Genomic DNA, 18,389 nt, shown 5'->3' on the forward strand with positions numbered 1-18,389 from the left:
AAACATTAAAAACGTTCATTAGTTTTCCCTTTCCAATAGTATTTATATAAAATGTAAATTCAGATAAAATGAGATTAAGTAATCAAAAGTTTATGAAAAGTGACTTGGAATGTCTGTACTCAGTATCTTAAATGATTAATGTTACATGAGAATTGACCATTACTCAATATAAGGTAAGTACAATGAACTAATCACTACTTTTAAACTCTACTTTTAAGAAACTTCTTCAAAAAATTTATAAACTGTAGTTAATTATTTGAATTATATAAATATATCTGTTCCTATAAATATGTGTGTACAAATACATATATAAGGTGTATATCAAGGAAATACATTCATGATTTTTGTTTACTATTTCAGATGTACATTACCAACACAATCAAAGCCAAAGGAACAAGACTTGCTAAGCCCGTTTTATGCCTAGGCTTAATGTGTTTGGCCTTTCTTACTGGACTCAACAGAGTTGCAGAATATCGAAATCATTGGTCCGATGTGATAGCAGGCTTTCTGGTTGGAATATCTATAGCAGTATTTCTTGTAAGTACAGGTTTCTTTAGATATAATTTGTTTCTTAATTAATGTGTATAACCACCTTCTAGACAATACAGGTGTGAATCACTGGGTTTAGTTTTTGAAAGGTGGTCTATGAAATGGAAATATGTATGTTTTAAATCACTCATTTCTTTCTTCCCCTTCATTTGTTCTGCCTAAAGTCAGGCATGGGGTGAAAAGTATGTATTTCCTACTTTTAAAAGTGAAGAGAATATTTTATGCAAAGTGGAATGGGGCTAAAAAAACAATCACACCTCCCTAGATGTTTTTTCTTTTTAATTTGTTTTTTGATTGGAGGAAAACTGCTTTATAGTATTGTGTTGGTTTCTATAGTACAACAGTGCAAACCAATCATAATTTATATACGCACACACACACACACATTTCCCTTCCCTGTTGAGCCTCCCACCCCACCCCCTCATCCCACCCCTCTAGGTCATCACACTGTACCAGGCTGGGCTCCCTATGTTATATAACAGCTTCCTACTAACTGTTTTACACGTGATAGCGTGTATATGTCAGTGCTACTTTCTCAATTTGTCCCGTCCTGTCCTTCCCCCACTGTGTCCACAAGTCTGTTCTTTACATCTGCATCTCCATTCCTTCCCTACAAATAGGTTTTTAAGACTGGGTTATTTGAATGCTTAAAAAATTTCCTTAGGGCACTTAGTGTCCTGAAGTATGTAGAGTGTCCCAAAGTGCCCTGGTGCCTCCAAATAGTCCTCTCCTGAGCGGCCAAGTCCCAGAACCTGATAACAGGTGAAACTCACTTGTGAGATGAACCGGTCGCCTTCAGTGACTGAAAACCCATGGAGAGTTTCCAGAGCAATATCACTCAAATCAGATTTTGCCAAGGAGTGAAGAGCACACCTAGGGACTCCTAATGAGGCAAGCCTGCCGACTCTACTTCTGTGATAAAAATCTCCTTGGGCTATTTCTGTAGATTTTAGTTCTGTACGTTTAGTTGTTTCAATCTGGCTTTCAGTTCAGTTCAGTCCAGTCGCTCAGTCATGTCCGACTCTTTGTGACCCCATGAACCGCAGCACACCAGGCCTCCCTGTCCATCACCAGCTGCCGGAATCTACCCAAACTCATGTCCATTGAGTCGGTGATGCCGTCCAACCATCTCATCCTCTGTCGTCTCCTTCTCCTCCTGCCCTCAATCTTTCCCAGCATCAGGGTCTTTCCCAATGAGTCAGCTCTTCACATCATGTGGCCAAAGGATTGGAGTTTCAGCTTCAAAATCAGTCCTACTAATGAACACCCAGGACTGATCTCCTTTAGGATGGACTGGTTGGATCTCCTTGCAGTCCAAGGGACTCTCAAGAGCCTTCTCCAACGCCACAGTTCAAAAGCATCAATTCTTTGGCTTTAGACTTAATTAATCCTTTGTAGGTATGGATACAGAGAAGGCAATGGCAACCCACTCCAGTATTCTTGCCTGGAAAATCCCATGGACGGAGGAGCCTGGTAGGCTTCAGTCCATGGGGTCGCTAAGAGTCGGCCACGACTGAGTGACTTCACTTTCACTTTCCACTTTCATGTGCTGGAGAAGGAAATGGCAACCCACTCCAGTGTTCTTGCCTGGAGAATCCCAGGGACGGGGGAGCCTGGTGGGCTGCCGTCTATGGGGTTGCACAGTTGGACACGACTGAAGTGACTTAGCAGCAGCAGCAGGTATGGATGTGTAACATTTTTGTTGTTGTTGTTGTTTAGTCTCTAAGTCATGTCCAACTCTTTTGTGACCCCATGGACTGTAGCCCACCAGGCTCCTCTGTCCATGGGATTTCCCAGGCAAGAATACTGGAGTGGGTTGCCATTTCCTTCTCCAGAGGACCTTCCTGACCCAGGGATCGAACCAATGTCTCCTACATTGGCAGGTGAATTCTTTACTGGTGAACCACAGGGAAGCCCGATGTAACATTTTACCTAGATGGAAAAAGGTGTAGACTACGGAATAAATCAAAACATATCTTTGCATTGACACATTGCAAGAAACATTGTTTATATTTTAATTATATTTAAATTATTTATCAGGAGTAACTTTCTTTCTTCAGCTTCTTTTCACTAGTTTATAATAGTATGTAAAAGCTTATACAGATCTTTCCAGCTACCAATGATTTGTGCACTGTTATGTACCGGGCATTTTATATAGGTTATTTCTTCTAGAACTTCCCGTGGTAAAGTGGTGACTATGCCCTGATCCCTTTCTAGACCATGTGCTATTTTTCTTTCTGATGCCTTGCCTTGCTGTGTCCAAGGTCCCTTGGAAACTTAGGCCTACCTTCCCCATCCCTAGAGATATCCTGTAGCCTCATGCAAACAGAGGCCCAGGCATGGCCCCAAACCTTTCCCTTGCTTTCACTTATGACAGTTGAAACAGGCTAACTTTTTATAAAATAAAACAAAAAATGCTTCCCATAAATCCTAAGAAAATAATCATAGGCACAGCAAACAGCATGGCAAAAGGTGAAGCATTAAAGCACTAGTGTCAGATGTAACTGAATTTCAACTCCATGGGTCTGGAACATCTTTGCCGGTATCTCATCAGGCTTCATCTCCTCCTGTGGCTGTAGCCATCTCCTCTTGACTGCCAGTGAACATCGTGATACCTTGCAAGGTTAGTCTAGAACACTCATGTCTTCCTTTCTCTTCCTCTTCTGAGAACCATGTGGGGAATGATGAATTGGACTAGGGGTCCCCCTTGAGCTCAAGACCCTCTTACTGCACATATTCAGTAACTTCCATAGGGCCCTTCAAACATTCCCATGCATCCAGGAAAAGGACCTTATAAAAAAGTCATATGGAAGTGCTTTAACCATGTAATGACTAAACAAGCTTTTATGCATAAAAACAGTGTTTCTGATTTTAATGTGTCAGTGCAAAAGTATGTTTTGCTTTATACCACAGTCTCCTCCTATACCCATAGGAGGAGAAGATGTAGCCTGATGAGGTGCCAGCAAAGATGTTCCAGACCCATGGAACTGAAATGCAGTTACATCTGACAGTAGTGCTTTAACTAGGCCTTCAAGGGGGGTCAGATAAATATGACTTGTCTTCTCTGGGAATCTGTTTCTGGGGTTAGACAGTAATGGCCAGTCTGTTCCCTCAAACATTCCCTCCTTTTCTTCTTTCATGAAACGAACATTTACTGAGACCCTAGTCTAATCCAGGCATTGTGTTTGGTGCTGGGAATAAGTATGAAAAGGATACAGTCCAGGTACTTAAATAGATTTCAGTCAAGTGGGACGAGATAGACACGAGGAGTTCTATAGAGGATGAATGTAATGGTAGATGTGTGGTACATATACTCAAGAGATCTACTCTGTTTGAATTAGGGACAAATCAGAAAGAAGAGACGATATATAAACTTGAAGAGTTTGTAAAGCAGATAGGTCTAGCTTGGGGCATAAGGAATGAAGGGCAAAGAGCACAGTGCACTGGCAATATGAAATGTATCATTAAATAAGCACGTATGAAGCCCCTCCTGTATTCTAGGCCGAGGGCACAGTGTGCATCTGGCACCCAGAAATGATACCAGTCATCCAACTTGGGTGACAAGAAGGGGAATACAAAAGCACACAGGGGACACCCTGAATGCCTTGTGTGCTGTGACAGTAATTTGGGCTCTTGCTTAAAAATGTAGGTGATTTGGAAGCCTCTGTCAGCTCCCAGACAGTTGAAACAGAGAAAAAGTCTGGTTGAATCTCATCCTCGCTATCTACTCAATTTGTGCCCTTAAGCAATTTACCTAACCTCAGTTTCTTCCTCTTTAAATAAGGTTACAGTCTCCTTGAAGGATTGTTACACAGATTGATAATGTGTAAACGAAATGGTGTGTATGTTCAGGGCATGGCCACATGGATGACTGAAATAATTTTATAAATTAGAGATTGTTTCCTTTTAGGTGCTTTTACTCTGTGATAAGATTTGTGCTTTAAAAATATGTTTTCTGGAAAATAAAGCTCCAGGTAAGGATAGAGACAAGTTATGCAGATCCAGGGAAGTGGTGAATGGGCCTCTGGTTGCACAGAGGGAGGGGAGCATGGCTGGAGGTGGGATGGTTTGGAAGTTGATGAAACAGTGGAGATGATGAGGATGAAATGGGCAACAATCTATATGATGATGCTCGAGTTTCTCATTTGGGCAACTAAGTAGAATATTTATTTCAAGCAGTGACTACAGCTACTGGCTTGCACTATCTTGGAGTGTTTTCAATTATTCTGCAGTGTGTGTAGATCACTAAGATGATTCCAAGATAAAATTAACACTAACCTACTTCAAGCCGTTGTGTCAGTTCAAGGCATTCATGTCCCCTGTCACCCACGCCCAATGTCTAGCATATGCCTTTGACTCACTCTCCTCCTTCATCCCCACACCCGGTGATTCATCTAGTCAAAGCTCGTTTCCACTATAGAATCTTTCTCCCATGTCTTATTTCTTTGCAGTCCTGACCATCACTTCTTGATTGTAGAGATGTAACTGCTTACCTCTTCTATATCTATCAGTTCCTAGCTATCTTCTCACTTTAGACTCTCCTCCAAATGCCTTGCATGCTGCTTCATACACAGGATAATATAATTCATTGCTAATAAAACAAACAGAAAACCAAGCTTCTTTTGTACTGGATTAAATTAGACACTTCCATTGGGCTTCTGGGATCCTCCAGAATCTGGCTGCACTCTTTCTGGTCAAGTTTATGTTGCCCTTTTTTTTACAGTGGAAATCCCACACTTGGAATCCAGACAGTGTTCTTCCTCTCACACACTCTGTCCAGCCTGCACATTGCCTTTGCTGGAATGTTCCTGTGTATATTTTACAGAACAAAACAGGTGTGGGAGTCAGAAAAACCTAGATTGAATCCTGCTATTGCCACCTGTTTTTTTGCCAGTTTTCCTCAATGTGTGATATTGACCGTCCCACGTAGCTCCTCATTATTCCTAAAGTGTGGCCTCCCCTGAACTGTATTTAAAGTGATTACCTCTCCCCCAGACTCCTTTCTTCATTTCCTATTCACTTTTCTCCACTGCATGATTCAACTTTTAGTATACCACATATAATATTTTGGGTTTTGTTTTTTTGCTGTCAAACCCTCTAGAATGTAAACCACTTACAGAGATGGTGTTGGTTTTCATCACTATATATTCCCAGGGGTATATAGGAAGTTCTCAGGAGACATTTGATGAATGAATGAATGAACTGTTTTGTTTACTTCTCAGACCTCTTTTGAGGGCTAAGTGAAATCACATATGTAGTCAAGTCAGTCAATTGCATTGTATAGAGAAGTCTATGGATACCATACTCTTCACCTTTGATGACTTTATTATAGTAGATTGACTCATATTATTTTATAAAAATGGGTGCTTCAAAATACTTGCAAGAAAGATGGATATTACAGTGTCAGGCAGGATAATTCAAGTTTACTGACTAAAGCAAGAGCTTATCAGGTTATCATGGATATTCCTAATAGTAATAATAAAGAGTTATTTGAGTATTCTTTACTGCATTAACTCAATTAATCCTCATGCACAGTGAGACATAACTATTATTGTCCTAGTTTTGCAGGTAAAGCAAACAGATCTAGTATATTAAATAACTTGCCTAGGCTCACAGAATTAGTAAATAAAAGAGCCCAGGATTAAGCCCCAGGCCTGTTTGACCCCAAAGCCCATGCACATAACTCCATACAGAGAGATGTTTTATTTGCCACAAGGAAGAGGCAAACTGATCACAAATGGATCACATTAATTTATTATCACTACTGGAAAAAAAAACAATCTATATGTAATGGTGACTTATTACTAGTGTTAATTTTTGGAAGAGAGGGTAGAATTACACTCATGGAAACCACTAATGTAAAAATAGAATGTTTCTGAAGAAAGTCACTTTCGATTATATAGGAGCATCAGAAAATTTGAGAATTTTTATCCTGGATTCATGCTCATTTATTAATCTGTTCATTCACCTGGCACTGAGAATAGAATAGTGATCAGAAAAAGAAGCTTGTCTGCTTCCATGCAGCTGGTAACCTTGGAAGAAAATCACATCAACCAAAATGCTATGCTTGCAAATATATAATTTCATATAGAGATAGGTATTTCAGTGAAAAGAATCACAGGTCCTTGCCAGCAAATAAAAACAGCCTGGGGTCAAGGAAGACTAGTAAGGCAGTGATACAGAGATGAGATATCACAAATGAATGAGATATGATGCCCAAAGACAATGGAGATGAGTATTCCAAACAAAAGGAAGTGAAAGGAAACCAAAGGCGTTTGGGAAATAGAGAAAGAAGGCTGAAAGGTGGACCTGAGTTTACATTTTGAGAGGAGTGAGAAGCCAAGCCCAAAAGTAGTTTTAAGGAGGTCAACATGATAAAATTTGCATTTTGGAAAGACCATTCTCACTTCTTTGTAGAGAGGGATTGGAGGGAGTCAAGATTGGATTTAGTTTTGAGAAAGCCATGCAGGAATTCAGGCATGTAATGATGATTGCTTAGTCTTTGGAGTTGGTGTTAGAGATAGAATAAGGCAGATATAAGAAATCAAAATCTTTAGGAAGAAGAACTGAACAAATTGAGTGACTGGTTGAGTACAGGAGGTGTTCAAGTTTCAGCCACATGCAACTGCATTTGGGGATGAGAGGGAATTACCTTTCCCTGAGAGGATCCAGAAAAAGATCAAGGTTTGGAGTAGGGTAACAAGATGGATGTATCTTGGCTTTTATTTTGAACATTTGTGGAATTTTTCATACCTTTGCCAACCAAAGAAATGGAGCTGACTTTGCTAATCTGTCACAACCTCTTCACTTTCAAATTGAGAAAACTGAGACCCAAAGGACTGTCCAAGAACAGAACATGCAGACTCAGGATCAAAAACCAGGTCCATTGCTATTTCCTATGATCATTTCTCTAATAGGAAGTCAATTTCATATTTGCGAATGTTACCAGACAAGACTTACTAAATATTTGAATATGATTCTAAGGAAGATTTGATAATTTCCTTCCTTATAATTTAAATAATAGCAGTAATGAAGAGTAATCATTATGCTAATAGATGCTTTAATGAATATCTGCTATGTGTTAGCATTTAAATATTTCACATGTGAATTCTTAGCTGCTTCAGTAGTGTTGTCCTGACCCTCAATTAAGGCAAAGAGGTAACTGATAATATCTTTCAGAGTTTTCCTAACCAAAATTAGTATAAAAAGCAATTATACTAATTTCAGTAGCCACTATTAAATCTGTTCTTCATCTAATGACTTCCATTTGTCTGTGTATATAGTTATTTCAGCAAATTTTAATTCAGAAGAATGTGTAGCAGTTTTTTTTCACCTGCTGATTTTCCATTAATTTATATAATATTAATAGTGCTTCCCAGGTGGCCATAGTGGTAAAGAAAGAACCCGCTTGCTAATTTAGGAGACATAAGAGACGAGGGTTTGATCCCTGGATTGGAAAGATCCCCTGGAGGAGGGCATGGCAGCCCACTCAAGTATTCTTGCCTGGAGAATCCCATGGACAGATGAGCCTAGTAGGCTACAGTCCATAGGGTCACAAAGAGTTGGACATAGCTGAAATGACTTAGCACACATAATATTAATGAAAAGAAAATGTGTGTGTATATATATATATTTCATGAAATGGGTATGAAACTGCTGTTTGTTATATTGTTGTTGGCTCAAATTCTTGATTATATCCTTTGCTGCTTGCACACCAAAATGGCAGAGCTGAATACTTGCTGCAGAGATTGTACACCCACAAAGCCAAAAATATGTACTATCTGCTCATTACAGACAAAATTTGCTGACCTCTACTTTAGGTCAGTTACTATCTATTAGTCCTTTGCAGGCTCATCATTTGATAGAATGTTTATCAGGTACCCATTTCCAAACCTTTGCCATGACTTTGCTCTAAAGATCTTGATGGTAGTGATGAAATTGAGTATTAAGTTATTAGACTTTGATCTGCGCTTCTGATCTGTAATTATTCAAGGAATTGGAAGCATAAAACGTATATATCAGTTTGCAAGGAAGTTTTTTCTGAGATAAATTCTAATAGTGTGTGTTATTTTTTTGATTTTAAAATTTAATTTAAAAACTGGAGAAAAATTAAGATCTAATTGACCTTTGAAAATATTCAATAATGAGCCCCACACTTTCCAGTGTGATTTATGGAAAGTATACGATGTAAATTTGTGATTGTATATTAAGCATTTATTTTTTAAATGAATGTTAAGTTATAAACTAGCTACAAGTAAATTCTGTATTTCAGTTTGATAATAGAATATAAAACCCAGAAAAAGAAAGCTCAAGAGTATCTTACCTACTAGTTCAATATAAGCAATATAAGCAACTAATTTTCCTGTATTATTTAAATCACTAATTCTTAAAATTTGATCCACCTACATCAGAAACTTCAGAAATGCCTTTTAAAAGTGGCAACTCCTAAACTTTATCCTTCATCTTTGAAATCAGAATTTTTAGGAGAGGGCTTAGGAATTTTTTTTTTTTTTAAGTTCCAGAACTTTATTTTCATGCACAGTAGAATATGAGAACTTCTGCTTTAGTATGGGATATAATCAACTGAAACAAGGGTCAGTTTCCTTTATGTAAAAGGTCTTCTATTTCAATGGTAGCCATAGTAAGCTGTTGTTGAAATGCCAAATATATATGGGATGCAATAATAGACAATAAACTAGGGTTAATGATGCTACTAAATTAGAAAGTGCCAATCGTAGAAGGTTTATTATGAATGTAATGATCTTGAAGCAATGGGATATAATTAGCATTTAAATTAAGTTGTAGGTTAGCCACATTAAGGAAAGGTTAGCTTGCTATGAATTTTTATAAGGTTATGGTGTTATTTTTGGATCAGTTTGAGCACTGACTATAACCTAATTTAATGAAAATTTTGAAACAATAGCATTGTCATTATTAACTGAGCTACATATTAATTGATGAATGCTCTTGAACACACTTGCACTGGATTACAAGATAAATTTGAATGTAGAGTTATAGACCTGTAATATTTAAGTTATGCCAATACTTTATTACTGTGATTAGATTTATCAGGCTGCTCAAAAAGATCATGTTTATAGGGAGCATGGCTCTGTTTTAATTGTATTTTTTCCTGAAATTGTAGGTTGTATGTGTGGTAAATAATTTCAAAGGAAGACAACCAGAAAATGAGCATATACACACGGATAACCGGGCACAGATGCCAATGATAAGCATTCCTCGAGTAGAAAGTCCTTTGGAAAAGGTAACATCCGTACAGGTGATTCATAATTTAAATTCTAAAGTGCGATTGTTATCTAGAGCAAATGAATAATTATTCTTGAGAGTTCTTTCACATTTTTGATTTACTAAAATAAGCTCAGAGTCTAATGTGGTATTTAGCAAGAACTTAATCACTCAAGAGAACATCTTTGAAAAATGCGTATCACATAGAAACATTTCTTTGAACTTCTCAGGCTTCAAAGTTGAGTAACATAGACTGTGCTGCAATTTGCCATAGCTTTGAGATAAGGAATATTATACAGTGGTCCCATGCATGGGCAAAATATGTTTTACTTGAGAATGTATACATTTTTCATAATACATATTCCATTTCTTCCATGCTTCATGTATATGAAAATCTGTGTAGTGTAACAACTGGCACATACTCAGGACTCAATAAATACTGCTAAACCTCAGTTTCTGGCCTCAGTGAAACACCAGCATGCTTTCCTGATCAGGGGGGCCCTGAAGATCAGGCTGGGCTTAAGGGAGCCTGATGAGGTAGCACTTTGAGTGGCAGGTCAGGACCTCATGGGACATAGCAATGAACAGAAAAGCCAGGTTTTAATAACTTTTCTTGAGACTTCTGTGAGCTAGACAGGTTAATATTTCTTAAGCGATGATGGATTCACACATGTATGTAACTGGTTAGATGACTGCTTATTTAGTAACAGAGAGTTACTAATGTCTTCTCCTCAGCCCTGTGCACACCCAGATTTTGATCAATATCTTAAATGAAGTTATTAATAGGTGCTAATTGGAGGTTTAGATGGTATGAATCTGTGGAAGGGTCACGTAGGATGCACACTTAGTCATGTCTGACTCTTTGGGACCCCATGAACTACAGTCCATGGGATTACCCTGGCAAGAATACTGTGGTGGGTTGCCATTTCCTACTCCAGAGGATCTTCCTGACCCAGGGATCGAACCCACATCTCCTGCGGCTCCTACACTGAGAGGTGGAGCCTTTACCACTGAGCCACTCACCTTGGAAGCCCCAGGTGAATCTGTGGGGGATGATTGATACATTGGATGAAATATTAAAAATTCTTAGAAGATTGCAGTAAATGTACCATTAACAATTAACTAGAAATAAAGGAAATATTTCATATTTGGACTTTTTTTTTAAAAGTTCCTGTAGGGTAGGGTATGTCTAGGTTAACTGCACAAATGCAAAAGGCTCAGAGGGTATAGGAGTCTACCATTCAGCATGGGTCAACAGCATGATATGACTGCTAGAAGTTTATATGGTTTTAAGTCCCACTTAGGGAAAATGATATCCTGAATGAGGGATTGATGGTTTACTTTGCTCAGGTCAACTTGGTATACTGTGTACTACCCTTGGTGACATGGTTTTAAGATGAACATTGATAAAACATAAGAGTTGACAGTAAATTTTTTTAAGTTAGCAAATAGATATGCCTAAGATGGTGAGTAGAGTCAAAGTCATGAATTATAAGATACTGGAAGGAACAAAAATATTAAGTTTAAAAAAATAATAAGTTTATAGGAAAAGGAAACTCAAGAAAGAAGCAATAGCTTCCCATAAATATCTGAAGGCCTGTTGTGTGACAGAGGGATGCAATTTGTTTTATGGAATCTCAGAGATACAATTAGGATGAAAGAAAAGGAAGTGTAGGAAGATAAATAATGTCTGGAAATTAGTTAATAATTTTCCCACCTTAAAAGCAATGAAATTTCTTTTTACTATAAGGATTCAAGAATAGGTAAGCAAGCACTTATCCATGATACTGTGGAAGGATTTTAAGCATTTAAATGAGGATAGAGACACAAGATGATGATGATGGTGATGATGACGATAAAAATAACAATGACCATTTAGTGATCATGCAAGATGTGTCAAATACCATACTAATTGCTTCCACAAAAGCACTTCTGTGCTCTACAAAGTATAATTTTGTTCTTTGCAACAATTTTTAAAGCTGAGTATCCCTGGTGGCTCAATGGTAAAGAATCTGCCTTCAAGGCAAGGAGATCCAGGTTCGATCCCTGGGTTGGGAAAATACCCTGGAGAAGGGAATGGCCACCCACTCTAGTATTCTTTCCTGGAGAATTCCATGGAAAGAAGAATTCTTTCTAGCAGGCAACAGTCCATGGGGTTGCAAAGAGGTAGACTGGACATGACTGAGCAACTAGCACTTTCAGTTTCATCATTATAGTGGCAAAGACTGCTGATAGATGACCAGTATTCCTTCTTCTCTTCTTCCTTTCAGTAACTGAGTTTCTCACTCCAATTTTAACTACTCTCATGGTTGTCCAGCTGTAGTCTTTATTCCCCCGCTTCCCCTGCAGTTAGGTGTGACCTAGCAACCAAGTTTAGACCCATGCAACATAAGCAGAAGGGTAGGTGCAATAACCTCTAGGTTATCTCTTTGAAAACCCTTGTCCCGGACATTCTGTACTCCTTATCACCAAATAGAAAAGATAAGTGACTGGAATAATCTTTTATTTTTGAAGATGACCAATCCTCCTGGACAACCTGGGTTCTGGATGAGCTCATGGAACAGTCCACATACACACCCTAGATGGTTCTGAAAAAGAAATAAACTCCTTTTCTAAGTCACTGATTATTTTAATCTCTTTGCTACCGTGGTTTAGCTGACGCCCTCTTAGAATAAGTGTCCTCATTATACAGTTAAGAAAAGCTCCCAAGTAGTTATGTGTGTGCTGTTTAGTCATGTCCGAGTCTTTGCAACCCGATGGAATGTAGCCCACCAGGCTCCTCAGTCCATGGAATTTTCCAGGAAGAAAACTGTAATGGGTTGTCACTTCCTTCTCCAGGAGATCTTTTTGCATGTGGATTTTACCATTGCACCACCTGGGAAACTCAAGTAGTTAAACAGATTGCAAATGTCCATGTCATTGGTAAACAGCAAAGAAAAGTCATACAGTATAGTGATTCAAGATATATACCTATGTAATAAAATATATACGTGCATGCATGCTAAGTTGCTTCCGTTGTGTCCAACTCTTTGCGACCCCATGGACTGTAGCCTGCTGGGCTCCTCTGTCCGTGAGATTCTCCAAGCAAGAATACTGGAGTGGGTTGCCATGCCCTGCTCCAGGGGATCTTCCCTATCCAGGGATCGAATCCTCTTTTCTTATGTCTCCTAAATTGGCAGGCGGGTTCTTTACCAGTAGCGCCACCTGGGAAGCCCCAATAAAATATATATCTAAGTGAAAATTCTTAAAGAGATGAGAATACCAGACCACCTTACCTGCCTCCTGAGAAATCTGTATGCAGGTCAAGAAGTAACAGTTCGAACAGGACATGGAACAACGGACTGGTTCCAAACTGGGAAAGGAGTCCATCAAGGCTGTATATTGTCACCTTGCTTATTTAACTTATATGCAGAATACATCATGTGAAATGCTGGATTGGATGAAGCACAAATTGGATTCAAGATTGCCAGGAGAAATATTAATAATCTCAGATATGCAGATGACACCACCTTTACGACAGAAAGTGAAGAGGAACTAAAAAGCCTCATGATAAAAGTGAAAGAAGAGAGTGAAATACTGGCTTAAAACTCAATATTCAAAAACTAAGGCCATGGCATCCGGTCCCATCACTTCATGGTAAATAGGGAAACAATACACACAGTGTATTGTCACACAGTGACAGACTTTATTTTCTTGGGCTCCAAAATCACTGCAGATGGTGCCTGCAGCCATGAAATTAAAAGATGCTTACTCCTTGGAAGAAAGCTATGACAACCCTAGACAGCATATTAGAAAGCAGAGACGTTACTTTACTGACAGAACTCCATAAGGTCAAAGCTATGGTTTTTCCGGTCGTCAAGTATGGATGTGAAAGTTGGACTATAAAGAAAGCTTAGCGCCAAAGAATTGATGCGCCAAAGAATTGATGCGCCAAAGAATTGATGCGCCAAAGAATTGATGTTGGAGAAGACTCATGAGAGTCCCTTGGACTGCAAGGAGATCCAAACAGTCCATCCTAAAGGAAAGCAGTCCTGAATTTTCATTGGAAGGACTGATGCTAAAGCTGCAACTCCAATACTTGGGCCACCTGATGCAAAGAACTGACTCTTTGGAAAAGACCCTGATGCTGGGAAAGATTGAAGGCAGGAGGAGAAGGGGATAACAGAGGGTGAGATAGTTGGATAGCATCACTGACTTGATGGACTTGAGTTTGGGCAAGCTCTGGGAGTTGGTGATGGACAGAGAAGCCTAATGTGCTGCATTCCACAGGGTCGCAAAGAGTCGGACATGACTGAGCCACTAAACTGAACTGAAGTGAATAATACATATGAAATTAGATCTTGTTGAACTTTAAATACAAAAAGCAGTAGCAATTAGGTAGAGATCTTAAACATACTTTGAAGAAAATTGTCAGGGTAAATATTAGAGTATTTTATGCACCTCTCAATATATTAACTTGAACAGTAATCCGAGTCTTCTGCTTTTTAACATTTATTTGCATAATGTTTCTTTAGAGGTCTGCTAGACTTGCCAAATATCTTGTATAACATTACATCATTATGTGTATTAAATGATTAAAATATTTCTGTTCTTGATTTTATGCAAATTCATTTTTATTTACAGTGACTTTTAAGATACTAGATGATGAAAGCAAAAATATTCTATTAGAATCTATTGATTGCAAGAGATCAGTGTTTATTCTTTAACATTTTTGTTTATGATACATTCGTGTGCTTTATCTTCAATCTGATAGTTAGGCAATAAAGATGATTGGAATCTAATTTGATTTTCCCTCTGCACACCTAGTGCATTGGCACTCGCCCCACTGAGCTCCGCCTTGCCTCTCCACTCTCTCCATCCCTGTTTCCAGGCAGAACCCTGTCTGCACTCACACAGGAAAATCACGAGTCTTGGGCTTCCCCTTGGAGCTCTGCTGCTGAGAGGATATGTATTTCTGCTCATCAGCCAGAAAGGGAGGAAGGCCATCACTTCAGAGAAGCCCAGAGTAGCTTTCTCTTCCTTCTTTAATAAGGAATGTTTGGAGTAAATGCATTGCTTTTCATCTTAGTTCACAATGGGAAACAAGTGAATGCAAAAATCCTCCCTAGTAGTTTGATCTTTATAATTGATAGTTGGGAAGTGACATTAGCTCCTTAAGCTGGCCCTCTGAGGAGAGAAAGGGAGCCTGGTGTTAAAGTTGGGTTGGCAGTTATGGCCTATTGTTTCAGCATGGTTATGCCAAGCTATCATTTTCTGGTTGTCGGTTTTGTGTAGAGCAGACAACAGGTTTCTTTTAAAAGTTATGTACTTATATAACTTCTTATATTCAAAGGACACATTTGATAAACTGTAAGCTACAGAATAATTACAGCATGCAAGTGTTCTTGCTTATAAAATGCCAACAATTTATCCCTTAATTATAGGGAGTTTGTCATATAGTTAATTACCATAGTTTGAAGGAAAGTCATGATTTTTCTGAAGGCTAAGTAAATCTGAACATTCATTACATTTGGTTTTATGAAAAGAATTAATCATCTGTGGAAACCAGCCCATCGTATCTCAATGTTCACTAAACATAAGTTACCAGTAACTTTACTGCAGCTGTTTGTGATATCAAATCAGGAGAGGTCTAAATGTTTATCTGTAGTGAATCATTAAATCCACTGGAATACGTTCCTATAGTGGGATCCAGTACATTTTAGTGTGGTGTTTCTGTTTACAGTTTCTAGGGGTAGAATGGCTGGCAGTTTGGGGTACTTTGGATCTTGGGCAACTTACTTAATTGCTCTGTGACTCACTTTTCTCCTGCATAGAATGATTCATACAATGATAGTCATAAGAGTTCAGTAAGATAATAAGCAAGAACTTAGAACAGCCTGGCACCTCTGAAGCCCTTAATCATTACCAATTATTATTACTATTCAACAGCTGAAATGGATGAGGTAAATCAAGATGTGGAAAGTTTTCCAATATATTGTAGAATGTGTTTTTTTAAGTTGATGTGTATAAAATGTGTCTATATATGATGAAGCCAGTTATGCAAAATACCACACAAGATATTTCTCTCTTGCTGCTGCTGCTGCTAAGTCACTGCAGTCGTGTCCGACTCTGTGCGACCCCATAGACGGCAGCCCACCAGGCTCCCCCATCCCTGGGATTCTCCGGGCAAGAACACTGGAGTGGGTTGCCATTTCCTTCTCCAATGCGTGAAAGCGAAAAATGAAAGTAAAGTCACTCAGTCGTGTCCGACTCTTAGCGACCCCATGGAGCACAGCCTACCAGGCTCCTCCATCCATGGGATTGTCCAGGCAAGAGTACTGGAGTGGGGTGCCATTGCCTTCACCTATTTCTCTCTAGTAGGAAACAGAAAGATCATGCAGATGAGAGAGAGAAGGGGGAGGGTTACCTGTAGACACTAATCTGCGAGGCACTGACATTGTGGCCCTGATGGTTGCTCTCTCTTCCTCCTTTTCCTCCCTTCTTCCCTTCCTTCCTTCCTTTCTTTCTCTTCTCTTTTTCTCTTTTCTTCTGATGATGAGGTTATAGTCATGAAAAATTGTGTAACTAAAATACTTACAGTGTTTTAAACTTACTCAGTCTTCTTCAGCTGCTCTCTAGGAAGGTCCTGGTTATGCTTCTTTGTATTAACTATCGATATGTTCTAATTGACCAAAGTCCCTTGGAAAAATTCCCCCAGAATTATTTAAATTCCTGTGCCCCTTCTTTATGACTCACACAAGCCTTTTGAGAGCATTTGGTGTATTTCTCTCTGCCAAACTGGGCACGGAGACTTAGGCTGTAGTGCACATGTCTTTATGCCTCATGCCCAGAGTCCAGCTGCCCTTGGCACACCTCTCTTTTGGGTCCTGTCTGTCCTGGGGCCCTTAACACAAGCTGTGTGCAGGCGCCTCTCATTTTCAGGACCCACACATCCCACCAACTGAAGGTCCCAGGGAACCAACATTTTTCTTCAGTCACACTACTTCTCCCTTTCCAACTCATCCTTTTCTGGCTCCTGCCTTCAAGAGCCCATGCATCCCAAACAGAATCTTCAGGGGTGCTGGCTTTAGGAGGTTAGCAAAAACACAAAGAGAGGCACTATTAATTACTCTTAGGAGTAAAAAACAAAAGTCTGCTTCTCAGGGTATATGCCCAGTAGTGGGATTGCTGGGTCATGTGGTAGTTCTATTTTTAGTTTTTTAAGAAACGTCCATAATTTAAAAAGACACATGTACCCTAACATTCATTGTAGCAGCCAGGACATAGAAGCAACCTAAGTATCCATCAATAGGTGAATTGATAAAGGAGATGTTATGCATTTATACAATGGACTATTACTCACCTATAAAAGGAAGGAAATTGGGTTATCTGTAGAGATGTGGATGGACCTAGACTGTCATACAGAGTAAAGTAAGTCAGAAAGAGAAAAACAAATATCGTATAATAACGCATATATGTGGAATCTGAAAAAAATGGTACAGATGAACCTAGTTCCAGGGCAGGAATACAGACACAAACATAGAGAATGGACATGTGGACATGGGGGTTGAAGGGGAGGATGGGATGAATTGGGAGATTGTTGTTGTTTAGTCACTAAGTCATGTCCAACTGTTTGCAACCCCATGGACTGTAGTGTGTCAGGTTTCCCTAGCCATCACTGTCTCCCAGAGTTTGCTCAAACTCGGGTTCATTGAGTCAGTGATGCTCTCCAACCATCTCATCCCCTTCTCCTCCTGCCTTCAGGGAGACTGGGCTTGACATGAATACACTACCATGTGTAAAACAGCAAGTGGGAACCAGCTGTAAAGCACAGGAAGCTCAACTTGGTGCTCTGTGATGACCTAGATGGGTGGGATGGGTATGGGGTGGAAGAGAGGTTCAGGAGGGAATGGATATATATACACATATAGCTGGTTCACTTTGTCGTAGAGCAGAAACTAACACAACATTGTAAAGCAATTACACTTCAGTATAAAAAGATTCTGCCTCTCCTACGAAATGAAGATGGAAACATTTACATATTCATTAGCTTTACTCTCCTATATTAGCAAGAGTAAAGTAGGAATTAATGTCTTAATAGCTGTGTCACTGAGAGCAAAAACTAGATAGAGTAAAATTTTTAGGCATGTCTGCTAGATATAGTATAAATAGTTTCAGTTTGATGGATATCACCAAAGGACAATTAAAATTTTTGTTGGCCAGTAAAGAAGTTGGATGTTGCAAAAGTGGCTAGAGTCCTATATAATCCCAGTCATATCCTCCAAATTTCAAAGAGTGAGAACAAGAGATAGGAGCAAACCTCTGAGAGAATGAGGAGTCTTATTTAGCACATGACTTAGCTCCATGAACCAACACCATATGAAACAGGGTTAGCAAATAGGCAAGTACACCCCAAAAGAAAGCCTTCAGAGAAGCATTCCTCTGATCAGGATTCTCATTAATAAGGGTCCGTGCCAGATGAAGAAATCCTTCCTGAACTGAATAGGTACTATAAAATGGGATGGGGCATTATCTTCAGTCAAAAAAATAAATAAGCTACATCCAAGGACTGTATCATTCTCCTGTAGAAGAGGTTAAGTTAAACAGAATAGCAGTCC

The 18,389-nt window shown here is 39.1% G+C and overlaps 1 protein-coding gene across 6 annotated transcripts in view; it reads left to right on the forward strand.

Moving 5' to 3' along the window:
- The window catches only part of PLPPR5 (phospholipid phosphatase related 5), a 124,147-nt gene that overhangs the window by 84,733 nt on the left and 21,025 nt on the right, over window positions 1-18,389 (forward strand). For 4 of the 6 annotated variants that reach the window (XM_070467748.1, XM_070467749.1, XM_070467747.1 and 1 more), the window contains 2 exons: window positions 361-537; window positions 9,692-9,826. In XM_070467748.1, coding sequence (XP_070323849.1) covers window positions 361-537; window positions 9,692-9,826 — 312 coding nt within the window. The remainder of the gene's footprint in view (window positions 1-360; window positions 538-9,691; window positions 9,827-18,389) is intronic. The other 2 variants (XM_070467746.1, XM_020911962.2) reach the window with 1 other exon arrangement.

The sequence above is a fragment of the Odocoileus virginianus genome, chromosome 5, assembly GCF_023699985.2.
Source record: "Odocoileus virginianus isolate 20LAN1187 ecotype Illinois chromosome 5, Ovbor_1.2, whole genome shotgun sequence".
NCBI lineage: Eukaryota > Metazoa > Chordata > Mammalia > Artiodactyla > Cervidae > Odocoileus > Odocoileus virginianus.